Source organism: Leuresthes tenuis, unplaced genomic scaffold, assembly GCF_036924035.1.
Source record: "Leuresthes tenuis unplaced genomic scaffold, fLeuTen1.0.hap1 SCAF_8, whole genome shotgun sequence".
Taxonomy (NCBI): domain Eukaryota; kingdom Metazoa; phylum Chordata; class Actinopteri; order Atheriniformes; family Atherinopsidae; genus Leuresthes; species Leuresthes tenuis.
Genome location: NW_027325362.1, coordinates 4716213 through 4736817, shown reverse-complemented (window position 1 = coordinate 4736817; position 20605 = coordinate 4716213). Strand labels below are relative to the sequence as shown.

The window sequence follows — 20605 nt, the reverse complement described above, 5'->3', positions numbered from 1 at the left end:
ATCTCATGCAGAGTTCACCAAAGCGTTTGGATGTATCTGCATCCCAAACTGCAAACCAGCATTGGAATAAGAGGTAAAATAACGTCAAATAGCAATAACAGCAAAGCCAGAGTTTGGTTAGTGGCACAAACCTTGGTAAAAAGTTTGGAATCATCTATCTGTCAACATCTGCTTTGTAAAATGTTCTTCTAATTAATTGCGATTTCTTTCAGATTACGTTATGGAACAACCTTGTGATTTGCATTCCTTAAATAACGACCTGCAAAAGATTACAAATGCAAATGAGTCTGCAGTTAAGAGAGTATTTGCTGTTAATGAGCTGTTGCACCTGTCTGACTGACAGGGAACCAACTTTAAACAGAGATATAGAAGTTGAGGGGTACTGGGGAACTGATGCTGATCAATCAGAAACTATCTAGTTTGGACCAGTCCAATACGATAGGTTAAATATGAATGACTATCCTCCAAAAGCGGGGATGTAAAACATTTTGCAGAAATACTTAGATGCTGTTTTGTTCTTGATTTGTACAGAAGATCAAAACTGGCCCCAAGTTTGTCTATAAATGAGGCCCCAGGCCTGTTGCTGACATTTGGGAGGCATTAATGCTGGCTCATCTTTAACCTACAGAGCAGCAGAGAAAACAGAACATCTGCCTCAACGGCTCTTGTTGCTTCACATAAATTCCTACAGCAGGCTGTGAATAATTACTCTTCTCTTCCCTGCTTCTTTTCTTACTGGCTGGTATTCACATTATATCTTTATATTACTATTCTAGCTGTGTAGTGCTCCACTGATTTAACATATTAAAATACTGTCAGCCAAAGTAGACAATTTTAAGAAACTGTTGCAGCAGAACCAGAGATATCATCTTTCATATCTAATGAATTTTCCTCCTTGTTAGACTGGCACCAACATCACCCACAGGGCAATTTGGCAGCAGATGGACCAATCAGATATCTGGGAATGTAGTGGCCAAAGTGAAAAATGTACCTTCAAGCTTTTAGCTTTCAGCAGAGGTGAGGAATATTCTACATTTGCTTTGTAAATTGAGTTATTTTTTGCTCAGCTCCAACAAAATAACTAAAGCATGACTCCCCAAGGCCTGTAAATAAACATTAATGCGTGAAATTAGTGGAGTTACCCTTTATTATTCAATTTTTTTAATATTAAATGTTGTAAGGAGGCTTTGCTTCCCAGATATCTGTGGTATTTGCACATCTGCCTCCATCTGATGTGATTGTGAGATGAAGATAATCACCAATTGAAGTCGAAGCTCTCAAGGGAAATATGTAAATTTCATCTTGACAAACAGCCAGTGTTTATTATCACAGGGGGGAGATATTAGAGACTGTACAAGGGTGAATTTTTCCTTTAATGTCACAAAAATTTCCAACATGCCTTGCAAGCAAATCATTGGTTTAAAATGCAAAACAGGAGCTTTAAATGATTTCTGCCAAGGGAAACGAGCCCAGCTGTGTATCCCCGCTACAATCCCACTGGCAGCACACCTGAGGCTCATTTAGAGCGGGATTGTGGCTGATGAGGATAATTAGCACTCATTTTTTTAGATGTGTGAATCAGAGCTGGAGTGTTTGTACGGGGTGCTGAGGTTTCCAGAGGTTCGGCTTTAAGGAAGATCAGTTTTGGCTTCCTACTTAAGCTTTTCTGAAATGATTACTCACTTTTTATCCCGGCTTTGATATGCAGGCAGAGGCGTATCATTTTCCTCAGAAAATGGGAGAATGTGTCTTTTATGGGTCTTTTTAAGTTTTCAGAACAACACCTGTAAGGGCATGACTGCTGCATGTGGAGGAGGATACAAGGATGGATGGTGACTATGCATGGGATGAAATGCTGCTGCTAAGGGATAAGGACCCGGCGGCTCCAGGAGCGGGATGGGGGAGGTGGGGTAGAAAGAGTGAGGAAGAGGAAGTGGAGGAGGAGGTGGCGGAGGAGCAGGAGGTGGATTAAGAGCAAGATGAGAGAGATGAGGGGAGAAAGAGGGAAGAAGGTGCGGGTAGGAGGGCACAGGGAGGTGCGATGGAGGTGGGAGGAGGGAGAGGTTATGTTGGATAATGGTGTGGTGGAAGGAGAAAGAAGAGGAGGATGAAGAGGAGAGGTGTGGCTGGAAGAGAAGAGGAGCGTGGAAAGGAATACACTGCGGGGGGAGGTGATGAGGGAAGCACTGCCTCTTCTCTTTGAAGAGATGCTCAAACTCTTTCTCCTTCCTTCTTTCCCTCTCCTCCTTTTCCTTCTTCCTCACCCACTCCTTTTCCCATCCCTCCTGCTTCTCCTTCACCCTTTTCCTCTCCAGCTGTTCCTCCTCTTCCCCCTTTGTCTGCTTCTCCACGCTTCTGTCATCCCCCCTCTGCTCCTTAATGAATGCAATGTGCTCGACTTCATTTGGGGTGTTATTAACAGCATTGCCACAGTGATTACAATCAAGATAACTGTTAAAACCATCACACTGACCACCATCAGTATGATCACTGCTGCTTCTGCCACTCTGATGAACATCCCTGCAGGTTTTGTAATTAATTCTGGAACCAGAGAGTGTGTTTTTGTGTTGAATGGGGCACTGTGCTTTGGTCTTATCCTCCTCAAAGTGGCCACTTCTGTTACTGCTATCATTACAATCACAGTTATGGTTAAACATGTCACTGTTATTGCAGATGTAGCTGTTGTTACTATGAGCTGCAGTTGTTTTGCAGTCGGTCGACTCCTTTTGATTCTCTCTGTGCATGTTGTTAGACCAACGGTGGTCAGCATCCACAGGTGTGTCTGTGATCTTGTGGGTAGGTTCATCACTCAGATCAGCCACATCCACATGACGATCCTTGTCAGAGTTAGCATCGCAAGGATTGTTAGGAGAAGCCCTGCAGATGGCAGAATCATTATGTTCATCGTCTCTGTTTGACTTTTCATCATCTTGACTGTGCTCAGTTGGTGTGTTACAACTGTGACTGTCACTGAAGCGTTTCACCTTTTCCAGGCCTCCTGTGGGATCAAAGCTCAGCTGACTGCGGCTGTTAGCAGAGACACTGCTGCCTTCACTGTCGTCACAGTGGCAGGAGTCACTGAGTTTGTCAGGAGTAATACAGCTAAATGTTCCATCTTCCTTGTTCGAGTCATGGCACAGAGACGGTTTTGTTCTGCAAGAAGAAAGGCAGTCAGTAGTTTGAGTTTTGCAGTAGTCCAAATGCGTTTCATGGTCATTGCTGTTGACTTCCTGAACACAACCAACCTCACTCACACTGAGGTCAGAGGTCAAATCAACATGAGTTTCCCCCTTTTGCATCAAAACACAGGCTACTCTCCTCTTGCGTCTCCTCCCTCTTCTCCGTCTTTTCTTCGGTGTTACTGCCTCCGGCAAACCCGCCTTCCTCTTGTTGGCTTTTGGTTCTCCCTGTGATGTCTTTGAAAACGTGTCGCCAGGGAGGGTAACGTCTGCGTGAGCTGATCCAATTCTTGACTCTGTTTCTGTCTGTTGTGCAGACCAGTGTGTGGTCTGGACTATCATAGCATTGCTCTGTCCTGCAGGTATTGTTTGTCTTTGACTACATGCTGTTTCTCTAAAGGAAGCAGGGACAAGGCTAATCTCTGGGTCGCATGCTGTTTCCTTGTGAGGTTTAGGAACAAGATAGATTTCTTCCTCCCGTGCTGCGTCTGGACAGAGAGAAGTAACACTGCTAATCGCCAGGCTACACGTGTTTTCCTCGGCATCCTGAGCAGCTCTTATCTCAGTCTTCCTCAGATTCCTTTGCTCCTCATCTTCCTTTCCTTCCTCCTTCCCTGCTTGTGTATTTTTGTATGTCACTCCCATTTCTCTGTCATTCTCAGCAGGGTTGGGTGTAATTGCAGGACAGCATGGTATCTCTATAACAGTCTCAGGGACCGGGCTAATCACTGAGTTGCATGCGACACCCCTGCAGAGGAGCTTTCTGAGCCCCTGGCCCCACCCGGAGGCTGATTGCTGGGATTGTTGCTGGCTGTTCTCCTTTTTCACCTGCAGACACAGCTGGTTACACCGATTACACCGATTCACGGGAAGATTACTTAATAGCTCTACCCCCTTCTCATCATTTCTACCTGCCCTCTGTCGCTCTGTCTGATCTCCTCTTATCCTTCTCTCCTCTCCTCTCATCTTCTTTTCTCTCCCTACTACCAGTCGATTTGCAGCAAGATTATTTGATACCTCTTTTTCTCTCCTCTCCCCTTTCATGGTACCCTCTCTTTTCAGTCTCTCTTCTCCTCTCCCTTCAAACATGTGATTCGCACAAAGAGTACTTATCCTTCTTCCTTTTTCTGGGTCTTTTCTTTCTGTCTCTACTCTTGTTTTCCTCCTCCCCCTTTTTCTCATTCCTCTCCCCACCCCTCCCCTCCTCCTCCCTGGTTTTTGAAGGCCTAGCGCTGGTGCATGGTGGCATTCTGCGGAAACTGGAACAAATTTTAAAGCACTTTCATCACGGCAGCCGGAGCTATCCAGAACTGCATTGCTGCCACGACAGTGGTTGGTAACTTCCATAGGATTTCCTGCCTGTCCTCCTTCAACCTCTTCTTCCCTTTCATCTAGCTTCACCTCCCTTCCTCCCTCCATATCTTCCTGCCTCTGTTGGCAGTCAGGTTGTTTGATCCCAGATGGCTTTATTCTCTCCCTCCCTTCCTCCAGCCCTCCTTTCTTTTCTGTACGCCTTTCGTTGGCCTTGTTGTGAGCTCTGAAGTCGTACAGTAGAGGATTGACGCTGTAGGAAATGGGCGGCGAAGTCTTGGTGTAGTTGACCATCTCTGTTGGCCAGAGAAGAACCCTGCTTCCGTCTCTGCTCAGGACACGACAAAAAGGCTCTTTGGGTCGACATTGGGGGACAGGTGTTGATGTTTTGTCCCAGTTTGATGGTGAGGGTTTTGATTCATTGGGATGTGTTTCAGTTAAAGACTCTTTGGTCTCATTTAAAACACTTGAATTACACTTATTAGGCTCATTTGTAACAGGACAAAGCAGATCTTTCACTTCCTGGGTTGGGTTGTGCCCATCATCGTGGATTTCAGCCCCACTGCCTCCATGTTCTGAATCTGTGCTTACACTGTCAGAAATCTGCCCTGGTATGACACCGTTTGAATAAAGATGAGATCCAGTCCCATTTTCACTACTGGCTCCAGTCCCATTGTCCTTACACAGGGAGAGCTGGGCTCCACTCCCACTGATAATCACGTTCTCAGACACAGCCGCGTTGTGACTACATGAAGAAATTTGGGCTCCTGTCTCAGAGAGTACTACAGGTCCCTTCTCAGAGTGCTGGGTTGCAGTTTTGCTGCCCACACTGTGCTGGTTTCCAGTATCCCAGTGATCTGCATTTACAGTAGATACTGAAGACTTGAGCCGCTGATCACTGACCTTCCCTCCGAGGGTTTTGGCTCTTTCATGCACCGTCACACCCTCTTGTTTTGCCGATAAGCCCGAACCCTGTCCGGCCTGGATGAACACAGCAGCTGATTGGTGCAGGAGGACACAGCTTCTTTTGGGCAGGGAGAAGGACACGGGGCGGACTCTGCTGGGGACAGACTGTGAGACTGTGGACGCCCCTCTACTGTCGATGTTGTAAGTATTAGAGGTGATGGGGCTCCTGCAGGTGCTTGTTATAATTTTCGAGCCATTTGACGTGGTGTTAATGGCAGTTGTTGGGATGTCATTGGGAGTTATGGGGTCACTTACATAATTATGAGCCCAAGTATTCTCATGAAAGTGGATGATTTTGTCAGAGTTATTTGTGTTATCGGGGTTCTTCGTGTCGTTGGTTGTGAGGTGATTGCAGTCCAGATGGGTCTTGTTGCGGATGCAGGACTCAGCAGCAGGACTTGCAGTGTTGTTGGCATTCATCTGGTCGTACGCCCACTGAGTGCTGCTCAGGAGGCCGGTTTCCAGTGGAAGGAAGGGCTGGATCAGCTGGGTTTGAGGCTCTGGATGGAGGGAAGTGCAGAAAAAATTACTACAGCTGACAGTGGTTACATTTACATGCAAAAAATAACAGGATTATCTGCTTAACCTGACAATAAAGAACAGAGTGGGAGGAGATGGATGTCAAAGAATGGCATTCATCTTTGAGACTCCCTATATGGTAAACCCCTTCTGTTTTTACTCAGTGCTCTGGCTCCTCACCATTACGCTTTTGTTGCTTTTAACACATCTGAAGATGATTGGTTGGTGTAGGATGGGTTTAAGCCCAGAGCTGAATGTGTCTGCCTGATAAATGGAAAATATGAGATTAAAGGTTTCATTCTAGCATGTAGTATGTATTTTTCTAAAGCCATTTTGGAGCAGAAAAAACTGTCAGACGCTCATCTGTCTGTGCATCAGAATTATTCAGTTATTTGCTGAGTGAAGGTTTAAAATGACTCATATCTTTAAAAACTATTTGTAACGTGCTGTCTCCTCAAACTATATTTGATAAATATTTGAGTTTTTAGAACACGAGTCTTAAAATGAATTATTACGCGTCCGGTGTGAAAACACATTTATTACTCAGACAGGGATGAATTTAGATGGAGCTGTCGAACTTTTCCATTGGTTTCTACTTTTGAGTAAATGAGAAAACTTTACTGAATGAGGGAGTGACATATTTTCAGTACAGACAGGGTGACAATTGATTGTTTCTTTGAAGCCATGGGAGCTCTGCTGCTAAATTTCATGTTATGCTGTCTTAGCTGTTAAAAGATGGATCTGTCTTGCTCTAAAATCCACTTGAGATGCACTGAAGGGACTGAAAATCAATCCCTGTTTCAGAATAAATTCAGTCTGAATGACAGATTTAACTGATAGTAACACTGTCTTACAAATCTTTTTACTAACAGACAAACTCACTTTTATATATTCATATAATATTAAATAATGTGCACAAACACCTGACTTGAACCACTTCAGTTCAGTTCAACAATCCTGAAAATATCCTGTCATTTTAGAAGTTTTAATGTCCTGTTTTATAGTTTGTTGATTTAGCTACTCTATCATTTTGGAGGCTGTGGTGTCTGGCACCAGGACTTAGCTGCAGATCCTTTGGGTCCTTTGGCTTTAGTGGTCAGGATTGCTGCAACAGGTCCCAAAGATGCTTAATGTGGAAATGTTAAGGCTGAATTAACACACGTTTGTTATGGTCCTTGCTCCGTTCGCACCTATGAAAGTAACATCTATCAGAATACCAGAGCCCAAGGTTTACTAGCAGAACGTTGCACCATAACAAGATGACCAATGTTATTGACTGTAAGTGTCAGTAGTTTTAAACTTTTGAGTGAATGTGTTGGACAGAATACTGTTTATACTGGTTTAAGATGCTGATAATAAAGTAATTCAATGAAGTTGTCTTTGGGATCTTGTAGTTTGAATGTTAATGAATAGCTGACAGAAGTATAAAACAATAGAATAGAAATGGTTTGGCAGTAAAAGTGGCATTAACCACATGGTGTGGTTCACCTGCTCTTATCCACATGTCAAAGACAATGACTCTGATGGTGAATTAGACCATTTCAAACAATATCAGAAAAAAATCAAGCTTTTTGCAGGTTTTTCTGTCTATTTAAACTCAAGTCAAGTGTCAGTCAAAAAGCTAACCTTAATTCTAAAATCATGACAAAACTCATGAGAAAGAACTTGTGAAAAATGAAGCACACTGCCAGGTACAAGCTAAACCTTTTACTGTAATAGACTGAAATGAAAAAGACCTTTTCTTGTCTGCAAAATATCAATCAGAGACTTTTTGGGAGAACTGCTTCCAATTTTGTGGTTTTGTTTTGATTTATTTTGCTGCCGCTGTGGTCACTGTAATTTCAAATCATATGCATCAATTGAACACAAGTTCATGTACTTTTACAAATTACTTTTGTATGAAAGAAAAATGGGCTTTTTGGGATAAAGTCTGTTTCAATATCTGGTGTGGTACCGTTTCTGCTCATACATTTCTCATAGAACTAACGAAGTTCTAGCTTTGCCTCCACTGAATTATGCTCCAATCTCCGGTTAAAAAAGACACAAAAAGAGGAATATGATCTAAGTCCATAAAGGTGACTTAAACTAAATTTAGAGATCCATTTTATTGCTCCAACACTAATTTGTTTTGGAGTTAAGCCGCTGCTCTGGTGTGACTTCCTGGTGTTTCCTTTAAAGGTCACACATTAAGTTTAAGTTAATCAACCGAAACTCTATAAAGTTATACTGTGTCAGGTGTGACATCACTAATATAATCTAACATTTCTTACACTCAGGGTTCTCAAATTTCAATTTATATGAGGGTCAACACTGTCAAGACGGTCAAATTAGTGCAAAAATCTCCCCTCTGATTTACTGCAGCAACTTCTGTTTGCCACAGTGGAAATGAATGGTTTCTGTCTTTAAATGCTGTTGCAAGAAAAGCTGCTTTTGTTGAATCCTACAGTATTACTTCATTTAGTCTATAATTACCCAGAACAAATCCCTGCTGTTTTTTGTAGCTCTGCTTCTTCATGTTAGTTTCTTTCCCAGCGTCTGCTGCCGACAGATATTTCAGCATTTCGACAGCAGACCACTCTGCTAAATCCCTCAGAATCAAGAGCGATATCCTCATCACCAAAACCAAACACTCACTCATAAACTATTTAAGCAGTCCAGCCTTTTAAGTGGCTAAGAGCTCTTACTTGTTCCCAGTGAGGCGCTGCTTGAATGGAAATCAGCCCAGTTCCGCTCAAAGTCTGGTCTGGACTGATTCGCTGGGTCGACCGCCACGGTGGTGGACCGGAACATGGGACCAGAACCTGGAGCACTGGGGGGAGGAGGAGAGGAGATGGAGTTCAAATACTCTTAAGCACAAAGGAAAGAAATTGAGATATTGGAAAAGAAAAAGGGAGACGACATGAGATGAGGGGGAGGAGGAGAAAATTACAGGAAGAAGAGGATAAAACCAGGAGGAGTGGAGCAAAGACAATACGGGAGGAATTATAGAAATGAAATAGAGACAACAAACGTCATAGAAAACAAGGAGCAGTGAGGAGAAAGAGATAAAAGGACTAGAAGAAAGTCTGAGAAAATTCAAGTAAATGAGTAAAAATGAGACTACAATAGAAATCAAGAAAGAGTTGAATTGAGGAAACAAGGAGACAAGTGTTGGGGAGGACAAGAGGAGAGCACAGCTGAAATCCAGCTGAAAATCAATTTGGCTACGCTTCTCCTCTCTTTCTGTTTGTGCCGGGAGCCAAACTGCATTGTTGCAAATCTGAAAATGGCAGTGACAGCCAATACTGATACAAGACTTTGTGTGCAGTGAGTGGGTTCAGCCCACAGTGTGATTGGTCAGAAACACTTCATAGGCATGCTGAAAATCTCTATTAAGCACAACAAGATTCTTTTTATGGGTTGCTGTGCCAACGCTCAGCATCTCTAAGGAGCTAGTTAGTGATCTCAGTTTATTTTTACACATGAACAATACTTTCAAACAAGTATGTCAAGCAGTGCGTGAACTGATTTTAATCATGCGCGCAACAACAAAAAAAGAATGGATGCCATGTAAAGTGTTAAAAAAGAATGACGTTAGAATATCTTAATTTAATGCCAACTACATGTTTTAAAAAGTCAGGGAGGGGCAACAAAGATGACTCACGACTTATTTACCAGGACTTACAGGTGATCTCATTACGGTTTCCTGCCCTTCTATGTACAGGTGAAGCAGCTCAGTCAAATTCAGCCGTAATGTCCTGAACATATGAACGTTTCCTCACTATCCTACAGCTAAATCGTCCCTGCAGCTCGAGGTCTTATCAGGATGTTGATGGCATCAGGTTCTGTGTCTCTGAAGAGTTGTTTTATGTAGCAGTGTACTCCATAAGGCATTGAGTTGGCGAATAACTGTATAATTATGTGCAAACATGTTAACACTGTGTTAGCAAGGTTAGCTCCAACACTGCCTTGGCTTGATCTGTCACCAGCCTGTAAACAACGGCGAGATCAGCACATATTCTGACCTGAAATCAAGGAGATAGACCACACAATCTGATACCACAAGTCAAAATATGCGTTTGCATGTGGATGATGAACACGAACGCAAAGTAGCCGTGTTTATGTGTACAAAGCCTAAGATAATCTGAACAAATGTGACTAAATGGCCTTTGACTCGTACATGATTCTGCATTAGAAACAGACCTGATTCTGTTATATATATTTTTCTATTTCATTTCCCTTTTTAAATACAGACTTTTGAACACATCGCTACATGACGTTACAGACATTTGACATGTTTATTGGCTTATTATCAGTAAGGAGGGGGCGCAGAAAGGTGACAGATGGTGGATTTTGTTTCAAGAGGCCCTAGTTCAACACAATATTTACCACAGTCCTTTCTCTGATCTACTTTCCTTTCACTTGCAAAAGATTGGGGTTAGGAGATAAAACCGCATGGTTAGATGTTACACATTTAACTTTTCATGGGTTGCCTTTTCCATCATATCCCATGGAAGCTGCTACACAAAACCGGCTGGTGATTCGCTGCCATCTCACAGTTTACAGCCATTGACTGTTGGAGATGTGGACAGATGTTCCTATTACATGTTTTCTGCTGAGACTTGACTGGAATATCACTCTGAGAATGCAATTTATCACTGTTCAATTTACCTTACAAAGAAAAATATTGCATTCTCTAATCCTAAAATCATTTCAGATGGGCTGCATGCACAATCAAAGTTTGTGGGTTGGGCATTGGTGCGCATGGTGTGGGTAAAGAAAAGCAGCCTTGAAGCTTTGAGTGGCTGAAATCCTCCGTTGAGCAAAAGCAGGAAGACATGTTACATTCAAGCCAACAGCAGTGGGTCTCCTTAGTTCCCAAACACATACAGAGGAGGTGACGCAACACTGAGGTAAACAGGCCCCTATCCCAACTTTGAAAAGCAAAACAAAACATGTGACTGGCATCGCCATCAAAATGAGCAGATATTTTTCAAAATACACTGAAGTCTGATCTCTTGTTTTTGTTCCACACAAAAAAAATCATTGCATTCTGTTTTTAGTTACATTTCACCCAGTGGCCCGAACTTTTTCGGTTGCAGAAAACTTCTGCGGATGTCTGATCGCGCCTTCGGGGACTATTTCCTTTAGTTTTCTTGGTGCGGGCATGTTCTGTTTGTGACTTGCAGCTTTCAGCTCATATTTTACTTAAAAGTGGCATCATATATATTTCCAGAAACTAATTTCTCTTTGTGGCAGCTCGCCAGATAAAATCCCCTCCTAACAGATTTTCAGCAGGGAGCAGCCAAACCCATGTCATGTGTTCCGGGACCTCTCGGTTTGTTTATCGTTTGTCTTACAGGATCTTTTTTAAAGACAAACAGCACATGAGCTTAGCGCTGTTTGGCAGCCCACTCAAGAGTCCCAGATGTCGGTGCTTCCCACCAGCACATAAACACACGCTTAGATATGTAGATTTTTAAACACACAGCTGCAAAGTAGCCCTGAAAAACATAAACATAGTGGGTTGTTCTCTTAAAGGAAAGTTCATCATTTCTGCTCGTGATGCACTGCAGCTTGACAAAAAGAACAGAAATGACATGCTGACTTTTATCAGGTTTTAATATGTTGTAGTTGGAGAGACAAAGATATACTGAACTGACTGTGGCAACAGTGTAAAAAGAGGTGAAATGGAGAAAACTCTTTCCTCCTTAGAAGCAGTACACTTTGGTTTTGGTATCTTTGCAGCTTTTTTGTGGTAATATTGCTTATTTTGACAATTCTCTCACGTCTCTGCATCTTTCTATGACCTCTCTGTCTTTGTACTTGTTCTACTTCATTTTTAAAGGTTGTTTTGTGTAATCAGTGGCCACTTTATGTGCCTCTGCACTCTTGTGGATGTTTTAAATCACTGATTTTCAGTTATATCTCCTTCACATTTTAAGATGTCTCGTGGTAATTTTGCCTCTCTTTGCAGTGACTTTATTTAGATGCTGTTCGATTGACTTTCAGTGAAGACGTTCGACCAGTTTCAGTCTGCAACCTTTCTTACAGAATGTGCTCCTGGACAAATTGGCCCCCCGTTTTCCTTTTGTCTTTTTGTAAACCGCTCACATTAGTGAGAACTACTGCGATTGGGGGTGTATCAGTGTCAGTGTGTGAGGGAAAAATAGAAAGTAAACACCAGGCTCTGGTCATGATTACAGTCATCTCTCATGGTTCCAGTCCATCTGTTTTTGTTACAGAGGTTCCTCAAAGAGTGAAATGGCCTAATATTTAAGTATTTAAGTTGTAGCCATATTAAAAACTGGTCAAATTAGGCGCATTCCTACTGTAGGAACCTTTTGCAGTTCCTATAACCTTTTCAGGAACAGGGCCGTTTTTTTGCACATTCAGACATGCAGGAACTCGGGACCAGGGCCCTCAGTTCCTAGAACCATTTTAGCTCCTTCAGGGTCTTTTCTGGGTCCACAGGAACATGACGTAGGTGTTTGGTGGCTGGTAGCTCCGCCCCTTGTCTGAAATGTTTACTCATACGACACGGACACAACCGGCGCATGTTTAATAAGTTAAATTTAGACGTCGTCTCCTTTGTCTGCGGCGCTCTGCTCTCCTTCTTTCCTCCATGAAACGAAGAAGTATCGCCTGCTGCTTGGCATCTTGAACTATCTTTAGTTTTTCAAGAGAAAAGATCATTCAGAACCTTCTGTGACTCACAAATCCCACATTTCTGATTAATCTAAGACCAGGAAACATCTCATGATCTCAGTTTAAAAGGGCAAAGAAATACTGTTTCCAATAAGGTCGGCTTGTGCAGGTTATGTGGTCGGGATACTGCAAAGACAGGAACGCCATGTTTGGGTTTACCTATGCAAACGTAATCTTTTACATGAAAGAAGAACTACAGTTACAGCACCACCAATTGCATTTTGAAGGCAGGAAACAACTGATGTGTCTGCAGACATGTAATGACCCACATGCACATTTTATCTCATGGGATGTGCATTAACAAAAGCTTTATTTAAGAAATAGGCCTAACATACAGAAATCATGTGCTTTTCATTTCAGAAGAGGGAAGTGGGATTATTTAACTTCCTCATTTTTTCCATATAAAATCAAACAGATTTTCCTTTGACTATGTACATTTTACCAAACTGGCAGTAATTTTAATTGATCTGATTTTGTTGGATTATATTTGGATTATAGTTAATCGGATTCTAATTGGCTTGGCTGCATCTTCAAGGTGCCTTGAGAGGACATTTGTACGACATAAATCACACTTAATGGAAAAAGTATTGAATTTAAGACATCGAATGGTCCATTTTGTTTCTGTGCACCTAAAATTTTCAGGCTGTAAATTAGGTAAAAGTTCACCTGGAGCCCTGAACTTCACCTTTTGGGCATCTCTCAGAGCCTGTCTGGCCTGTTATTAACACTCTTTATAATGGCTGAATTCCATTTAGATGCTTCAGATTCAGACTTTCGTTGGTTACTGGGTCTCCTGAATAGTACAGAAACATTATTAATGGCGCCATTCCCGTGCGCCTCCTGCTGTGACGTGTTGAAATGTCTGCTGTGGCGTGGGAACTCCAGCTGTTTAAATTGATTTGAAAACAATTGCTTATGCCTAAACACACCCCTACCAGATCCAAAACAATACCAGTATCCATTTGGAGTCAGGCTGTTGGCCACATGATGGATTGAAGTCCAACACTCGCCTGCCTTTTACTCCTGTTTTTGGCCTCCCGAGGGAAAAAAAAAAAGAAAAGATGTTCACCAGCCAGTCCCCTTGTCTTTTCTGTCTACTGTTTCATGCTGGGCAGGCTGCATACTGAGGGCTTATCAGAGTATTCACTTTTACTTTCTCACAACTCCCTGCTGCTGCAGTTGAACATGACACTGACTAGAGCAGGAAAAATGCAGCGAAGTGATGAGTGCTATGGGTCTCATAGCTGAAATGACAGACTGATTGTTGTTACAGCTGCAGGTAGTAAGCATCTCTAAATGTGTTATACATAGTTGTTATTTAAACTTATCTTTATATGAAAAAACTTAAAGTTCAGTAAAGAGATCAGTAAATTCAAGATTTAGTCGCAAAGATGCCAGCTTTTTACAAAAGTTGTGTAAAATATTTTTGAAAGCTTTAGTTACTGGACGCGCACCACATGTTTAAGACATGAATAAAAAAGGTGTTCCTCACCACTCTCCTGTCCTCTTCTCGTCATGCTGATGGAGTCTCTTCAGCGCTCTCTCCTCTTTCTTCTCCTCCTTGCGCCTCCTCTGCCTCCTGCAGGCCAGTGCTCTGTAGAACTCCCTCTGTTTCAGCTCCTTCAGGCGCTGCAGGACAACCAACGTTTAGTATTTGCACTAAAATGAGCAATAAAGCATTGGAATCATTTTAAGAAAATGCAAGACATCAACTGGGTGAAATTCAAAAATGATGCATCCGAAAGGGTTGATGTTTGTATGGGGAGGGGGGGGTTTACTGTATCTGTCCACTCTGCAGTTCCTTATCTGCTGTGTGTGTGTGTTTATGTGTGTGTGTGTGTGTTTATGTGCTTACTAAGTCAGCAGTGTCAGCTTTAGTACAGTCCAGACCAACTTAATTCACTTACTGAGCTCTGCTCTGCAGCCTGGAGATACTGATACAAGTTTGAGTGTTGTGTATGTGTGTGTGTGTGTGTGTGTGTGTCACAAATAATAATGATAATAACATACTGCTGGGTCCTCATCACTGACAGATAGATGACAAGAGACAGACACACAGACAGCGAGGCCGGCACTGGAAATGACAAATGAATGATTGGACCAAAATAGACCGATAGATAAAACACAGGCAGAGAGACACATACAAGCAGATGTGCTAGAAGAGCGATGCAGTGGGGTTTGTTAAAGCTTGTTGCTCTATGTAGCCTCTGAATTTCATAGAAGGTGTGGATACAGGGTTACAAAATCACAGAAAACCCCACTGCAGGCAGAAATCAGAGGCAAAAACAACTCAAACATAATCTTAAAAATGCTTAAAACATCTATATAAGTTTATATTGGTGTAATAATTTATTTACAGAATGTTGAATGTGTTCTATTTCTAATAAAGGGCTCATATTATACCCGTTTTTCCTTCAGTCTTAATGAAATGTTGCACTATATTTTGTTCAAATGTTACAGAGACACAACACAACAAATCCTTTTTAAACCTTGAACTTAAGGCTCTTTTCACAGCAGCCAGTTTTAGAGCATGAAGTCCGCCTCTCAACTCCACTTTTTTCCCTGTCGTACAGCTTAAATACGCAGCGATGTGGGTTTTGACACAAATGACTGCACACATAGCCACCCTGAAAACTTTATTAAATTTTCAGATGATGCCGCCATCCTCAGCCAGCTGCACAAAGACATAAGTCCATCGACCTATTTCTCTAATCAACACCCAAGATCGGGGGGGATCACAGTCGTGTGCTCATTCCCAACACACGCATCAGTCAGCTCCACTCATCTGAACCCCTTTAGCTGGAAGGTCCACGTTGAGTTGAGTGCATGGCGTGGACCGTTTTAGCCTGATCACATACGTGATGTCAGCATGAAAGGGAAACCTGACTGTACAACTAAAAACCAACCTCGGCCGCCTGGTTAACCCAAACATGAAGGTGATCGGGAAAACCGAACTCCAGCCCCTTCAGTCCATATACGTGTTGTGTTTGTAGGCGAGCTCAGAAAATAGTGACCAAGCCATCAAATATCCTCCACAAAGAATATGATCCTCTAGCCTCTAAGACAAATTTCTCCAAGGAGACAGGAAAGTATATCTTGATCTTCCAGCTACGCAAATGTAAATCTGGTAATAAAATACCTGTTTTCCTTTGGTGCTACCGTGAGTCCTGGGTGATCCAAGTGTCCATGTCCCCAATGACTGTTTTGGCTTAATTTCAAATGAATTGTGCCTAATCTTTTATGTGTTCAGTCTCTCACACCAGTGTTTAGTGCTGTCCACTTTAAATAGGATCACCCAGGACTATGAACAGGCCCACTACCCTTAAAGCATGTTATTACTGTTAAAGAAATCACACGCTACTTAGCCTGAGAGCTAATACTCTCACACACACCCCAAACTGAAAAAACTTTATTCTTAAATGCATACATTCCCCTCGCCTACAGTTCAATAATAGACAGTTGCTACTGATCGGTCCTTTTGGCTTAATCTTGCTTATGTATGTTAAGTTGTGTTGAGCTGGCCCAGGTTGTTAAAACTCTTCACCACCTACAGGGTGTCACATAACAGCTGGCCAGCAGGTTAACATCCCAAGTAAAAACTTACGTTGTATTTTTTCCGTCGTGCATCGGCTTGATAAACTCTGTCTATTCCTTCTTGTTTTGATCAAGTTTTCAGGAGCTAATACGTAGGTCTGTATTTTTTGGGCGACTTTTAACCAAAGTTTGTGTTTCTACTGGCAGAGAGAGGTGCATTAAATGACAAATTGTAAATCAGAACAAAGTACTGGGAGAGCATTATTATCTAATTCCTTTTTAAGCTAAGTGAACTGTTAGCTAAAGATACAAATTTACTGATAATAGCAAAACAAGAGCACGAGCAAAAGAGTTTTGACATCCCTCTTCTAGGGTAGATTAAACGGAGCACGATTTGAAGTTGACGTCGGGTGCCGATAGAAACGGGGATGCTGTGTATTTCCACTCGGATCTGAGAGTAAGACGTAGTTACAAATCTAAACGGTTCTCTGAATAATGTATTTTCAGACCCAGGTGGCCCAAGCAAAGTGTCAGGATACTTGTTGTTTTTTTTGGTATTGACTTCAGACACACATATATATGCTCTGAAGCACAGAAAAAAGTTTTTCTTTCTATGTTCCCTTTAAATTTGCCCAGAGTTAAGCTAATACCATGAGCAATAATTGATCTGAGCAAACACTGCACACAATGTAACGTTGACTCAACAGCTTCATGACCTTCTAGAGAGGCCTTTAAATGCCATCTAACTGTTAAAACACAGCCACTGTGTAAAATCAATTGACCACACGACTCTGACCTTCTGATCTCATTAATACTTGGAAATCGAATATTTTTGGTCTTGAATCTACACTTTCGTCTGCATGATGTAGGAGTAAAGTCACTTTAATGATCTGAATAGAGCCTGTACTTTGAGATCATCGTTTATTAAATGAAACACTTTTTTTTTTAAAGTGACTGCTGATGTAATGACCTGACAGGATAATAACCATGTATTTACAAGGAAATCACAGTTTATGTTCATTCCTTTTAAATTTGACATTGTGTCAGGTGGGAAGTGCATCAGCGGCATGGATTTATGATATTGTTTAGACATTTATCAATTCTGTGTGAGACCATCCAGTGTACAGGCTGATTATGAGACAATGAGTCCTTGGGCTCAGGCACTTACAAGATCCCCTCCGTCTTTAGTACCAAATTAACTTTCTTTATTAATTATATTGTCAGCTTACTGCAGCATTTACTGTGCCGCTGTTTTAGGTTTTTTCTTTCTAAGAATTAATTAATAAATTGATAATGAAAACTAAATATCAGCTCAGTCTTAGGATCTTTAGGATCTTTTGCCAGAATCCACCTTAAACTCTCAGACAGTTTTCAAGCACTGTTTCAGATTGTGCATATTTGTAGAGCTGCACAGTGATTTTTAGACAACGATGGCTGTAATGTTAAAGAGCCGCAGTGAGAGGAGTGATGCTTTCGTACAAAGGATACCTGTTCATGCAAAATCCAGGATGCTTAGAGAACTAACACATGAATTTAACTTCCCCTGACAAATCTAACTGTATAAATTATGCATTTAATAAGAAAATCCAGCCTCTGCAGCATGAACCGCACATGGTTGTTTTTCCCAATCTGAGTCCATCACATCAGCCTAAATAATGTCTGATGCAGCTTCTCTGCAAACCACTTTATTTCAGAAGATGGGACCATGACTGACCGTGTGAGAGACGAGCGTTTTAGCCGAGTGTGTGTGTACAACGGAGAATATTACAGCTGGAAAATCCATTTCCTGCAAATGTTGCAGTCTCAAACAATATGGCCTAAATGCTCCTTGTCCTCAAGAAAAATCTAATAACTCTGACACACGGCTAACTGTGAAAAATATTATGGCTCTTTCATGGCTTGCAAGTGAACAAATGATAATTGCGGCGAATACATTCCTCCCAGCACCTATAATTTTGCAAAAGTCTGAACAGATGCAAGCTCTCAGTCACATCCCCCCACATTTAAGTGTGGAAGGACACTCTTTCCACATTAAAGTGTACAGAGAAAAAGAATTATGATAATGTTTCAGCAATAAGAACGGTCTCCACGCTTTTTAGACAAACAGGGCAGATACTTGGGAAACTACTTGATTAACTTTTTATGTTTTAGACTCATCATTAAAATCAAAATTGACTCAATTTATCTTTTTTATCATCCACTGACATGTAAATCTCCACAATAACAATGCAGTATGTTTATTTCATTTATTCTTTTAATAAAAGACTTAATATACCTTTTGCAGAGACATTCACACCCTTTGTGAAACTGATTGTATTCATTCAAAAAAGCCCACATCAGTATTTATATGGTCTGAAATGCAGATGTAACAGGAAAGAAACAAAGCCATGAGGCTGAGAGACTTGTCTGTGAACCTGTGAGATATCATTGAGTCGAGGCACAGATTTAAAACAAGAGAACAATTCTGAAATCCTGAAAAAATTTGTAACTACCAACAGACCACATAGACCTGGTTATTCAGCAAAATTAAGTATTATGTTAGGGAAATACAGAATTTCCTTTAGGAGATGAGACCCCCACAGAACACCAGCCCTCACTAAACACTCCACCAGTCAAGCCTTTATCGGACTGTCGCCAGAAAGAAGCCTCTCTGTGGAAAATGAACAAGACAAGCTGCTGACTTAGACCAAAAAAAAGCTAAATCCTCTGAAACCAGACACTGAGCATGATCTCATTAACACCGATCCCACAGTCAAACACGGTGACGGCAGCATCATGTTGTGGTAATGTTTTTCCACAATAGACGCATGCAAACATACAAATATCTGTCTTGATAGATATTCTTACATATACATATATATATATATATATAATGTATGTCAAAATAATCACGGATTACATCAGAAAATGTAAGCGTCTAATCAGACCTTTTTATGTCCCTCTGCAGAGATTCATATTGGTTCTATGAGCCATATTAGTGATATTGTTATATGCATGTTTATCACTGAGTAACTCCACTGCCCACCACAACATATCCTGAGATGAAAGCAATAATAAATAATGTCCTAATGGAGCTATGCCATGCGTGATAAAATCAATCACCACAAGTGCTACAGCAGTCGTGAGGATGAATTTAGTTGTGTGTTAGTGGGATTCTTTTGACCACAGCGTGCTCTGTGTCATGTGTCAGAAACCAGAGTCGAGGGCTCCTTGTGGCACCAGGATGTAATAAATCCTCGACCTTGGTCGGGAGAGTTTAAGGTGTTGTGTTGCAGGATAAAGCAACCCGCTGCGTTCCTCGTTAAAGCACTCTGACTCACCTGCTTGTGGTGGTGGTCGTAGGAGTTGATGTGGTTGTCGTACTGCTGATGTCTCACATACTGCTTGTCGCACAGCTCGCAGTAAAACTTGGAGTCTCCCTCCTCCTACAAAAAGACAGAGGTGGATAGAAAGAAGTTAAAGAACAAATAGATAATAGATCTAACAGGGATTTTACAAAGAAATTGATCTTTTAATACGCCATCACGTCCAAAAAATACATTTTACAAAGAGGATGTTTTGGCATAGTATGATTTGTCATTATGATGTCATGTTTGGTGTTTAAATACGACTTCAAACATCGGAATCTAATATTCCATTCAAGCTGGATTCTCTTAATCCTTATACATTAAAAACAAGATAAAAGTTTGTGATGTAAATATTGTGATTTAACGAGTATGAGCCTTTACAGATGACAGAAAAGGTAAGAAGCTGAAAGCATTCATCTGTGTGCACTTCCATTCTTGCTTTTGTATTGATATTTAAAGCAGTTTTGACGTTGTGAGCGAGGGTTTGTGCCTTCAGCAGTGCTGGACCATTCAGAATTAAACATTTTGAATACAGCAGAGAATTCTCTCTGCCTCCTCACAATGAACCAAACAGGGATTTTCAAGCTCCTCTTAACCAAACCACCAAAACAATTTAACAAAATCTCTGTTTCATTGATTAGTGGTGGCGAGCATCGAGGCATGTTTACTGCAGTGTCATTTTAGATACTTAACTATCCCAATTTGAACACTTTTTTTCACAATAGAACACAGAAAACAAATCTACTGATGATGGTGAAACATTTTACTATTCATAAAAAATATTAGCTCGTCTAAAACGTTGGGATGGGGAGGAAAATGCAAGAAAATTAAGTAGTTCAGAAAAGAAACAACTGGCGGAGCATTTTGCAACTAATTAGGTTCATTGGCAACAGGTCAGTAACATGATTGGTATAAAAAGAGCTTAGAAAAGTAGAGTCTCTCAGACATAAAAGTTGGCAGAGGTTCAGCACCCTGCTAAAAAGTGTCTAAAAAAAATTGTGGAGCGACTTGAGATTAATAATAATCAGAATAACAATTTAAAAAGTCCACCATCAACAGCAC

General features: G+C 41.4%; 2 protein-coding genes across 2 annotated transcripts in view; both read right to left on the bottom strand.

The window, feature by feature from the left end:
* Nucleotides 1-20605, bottom strand: part of LOC140312764 (cytochrome c) — a 299923-nt gene that overhangs the window by 114258 nt on the left and 165060 nt on the right. The window lies entirely within an intron of this gene.
* Nucleotides 1351-20605, bottom strand: part of LOC140312760 (uncharacterized) — a 73389-nt gene continuing 54134 nt past the window's right edge. The window contains exons 2-5 of the mRNA XM_072390560.1: nt 19517-19621; nt 14155-14291; nt 8660-8784; nt 1351-5956 (exon numbers count right to left, since the gene is read on the bottom strand). Of these exons, the coding sequence (XP_072246661.1) occupies nt 1773-5956; nt 8660-8784; nt 14155-14291; nt 19517-19621 (4551 nt within the window). The 3' untranslated portion in view covers nt 1351-1772. The remainder of the gene's footprint in view (nt 5957-8659; nt 8785-14154; nt 14292-19516; nt 19622-20605) is intronic.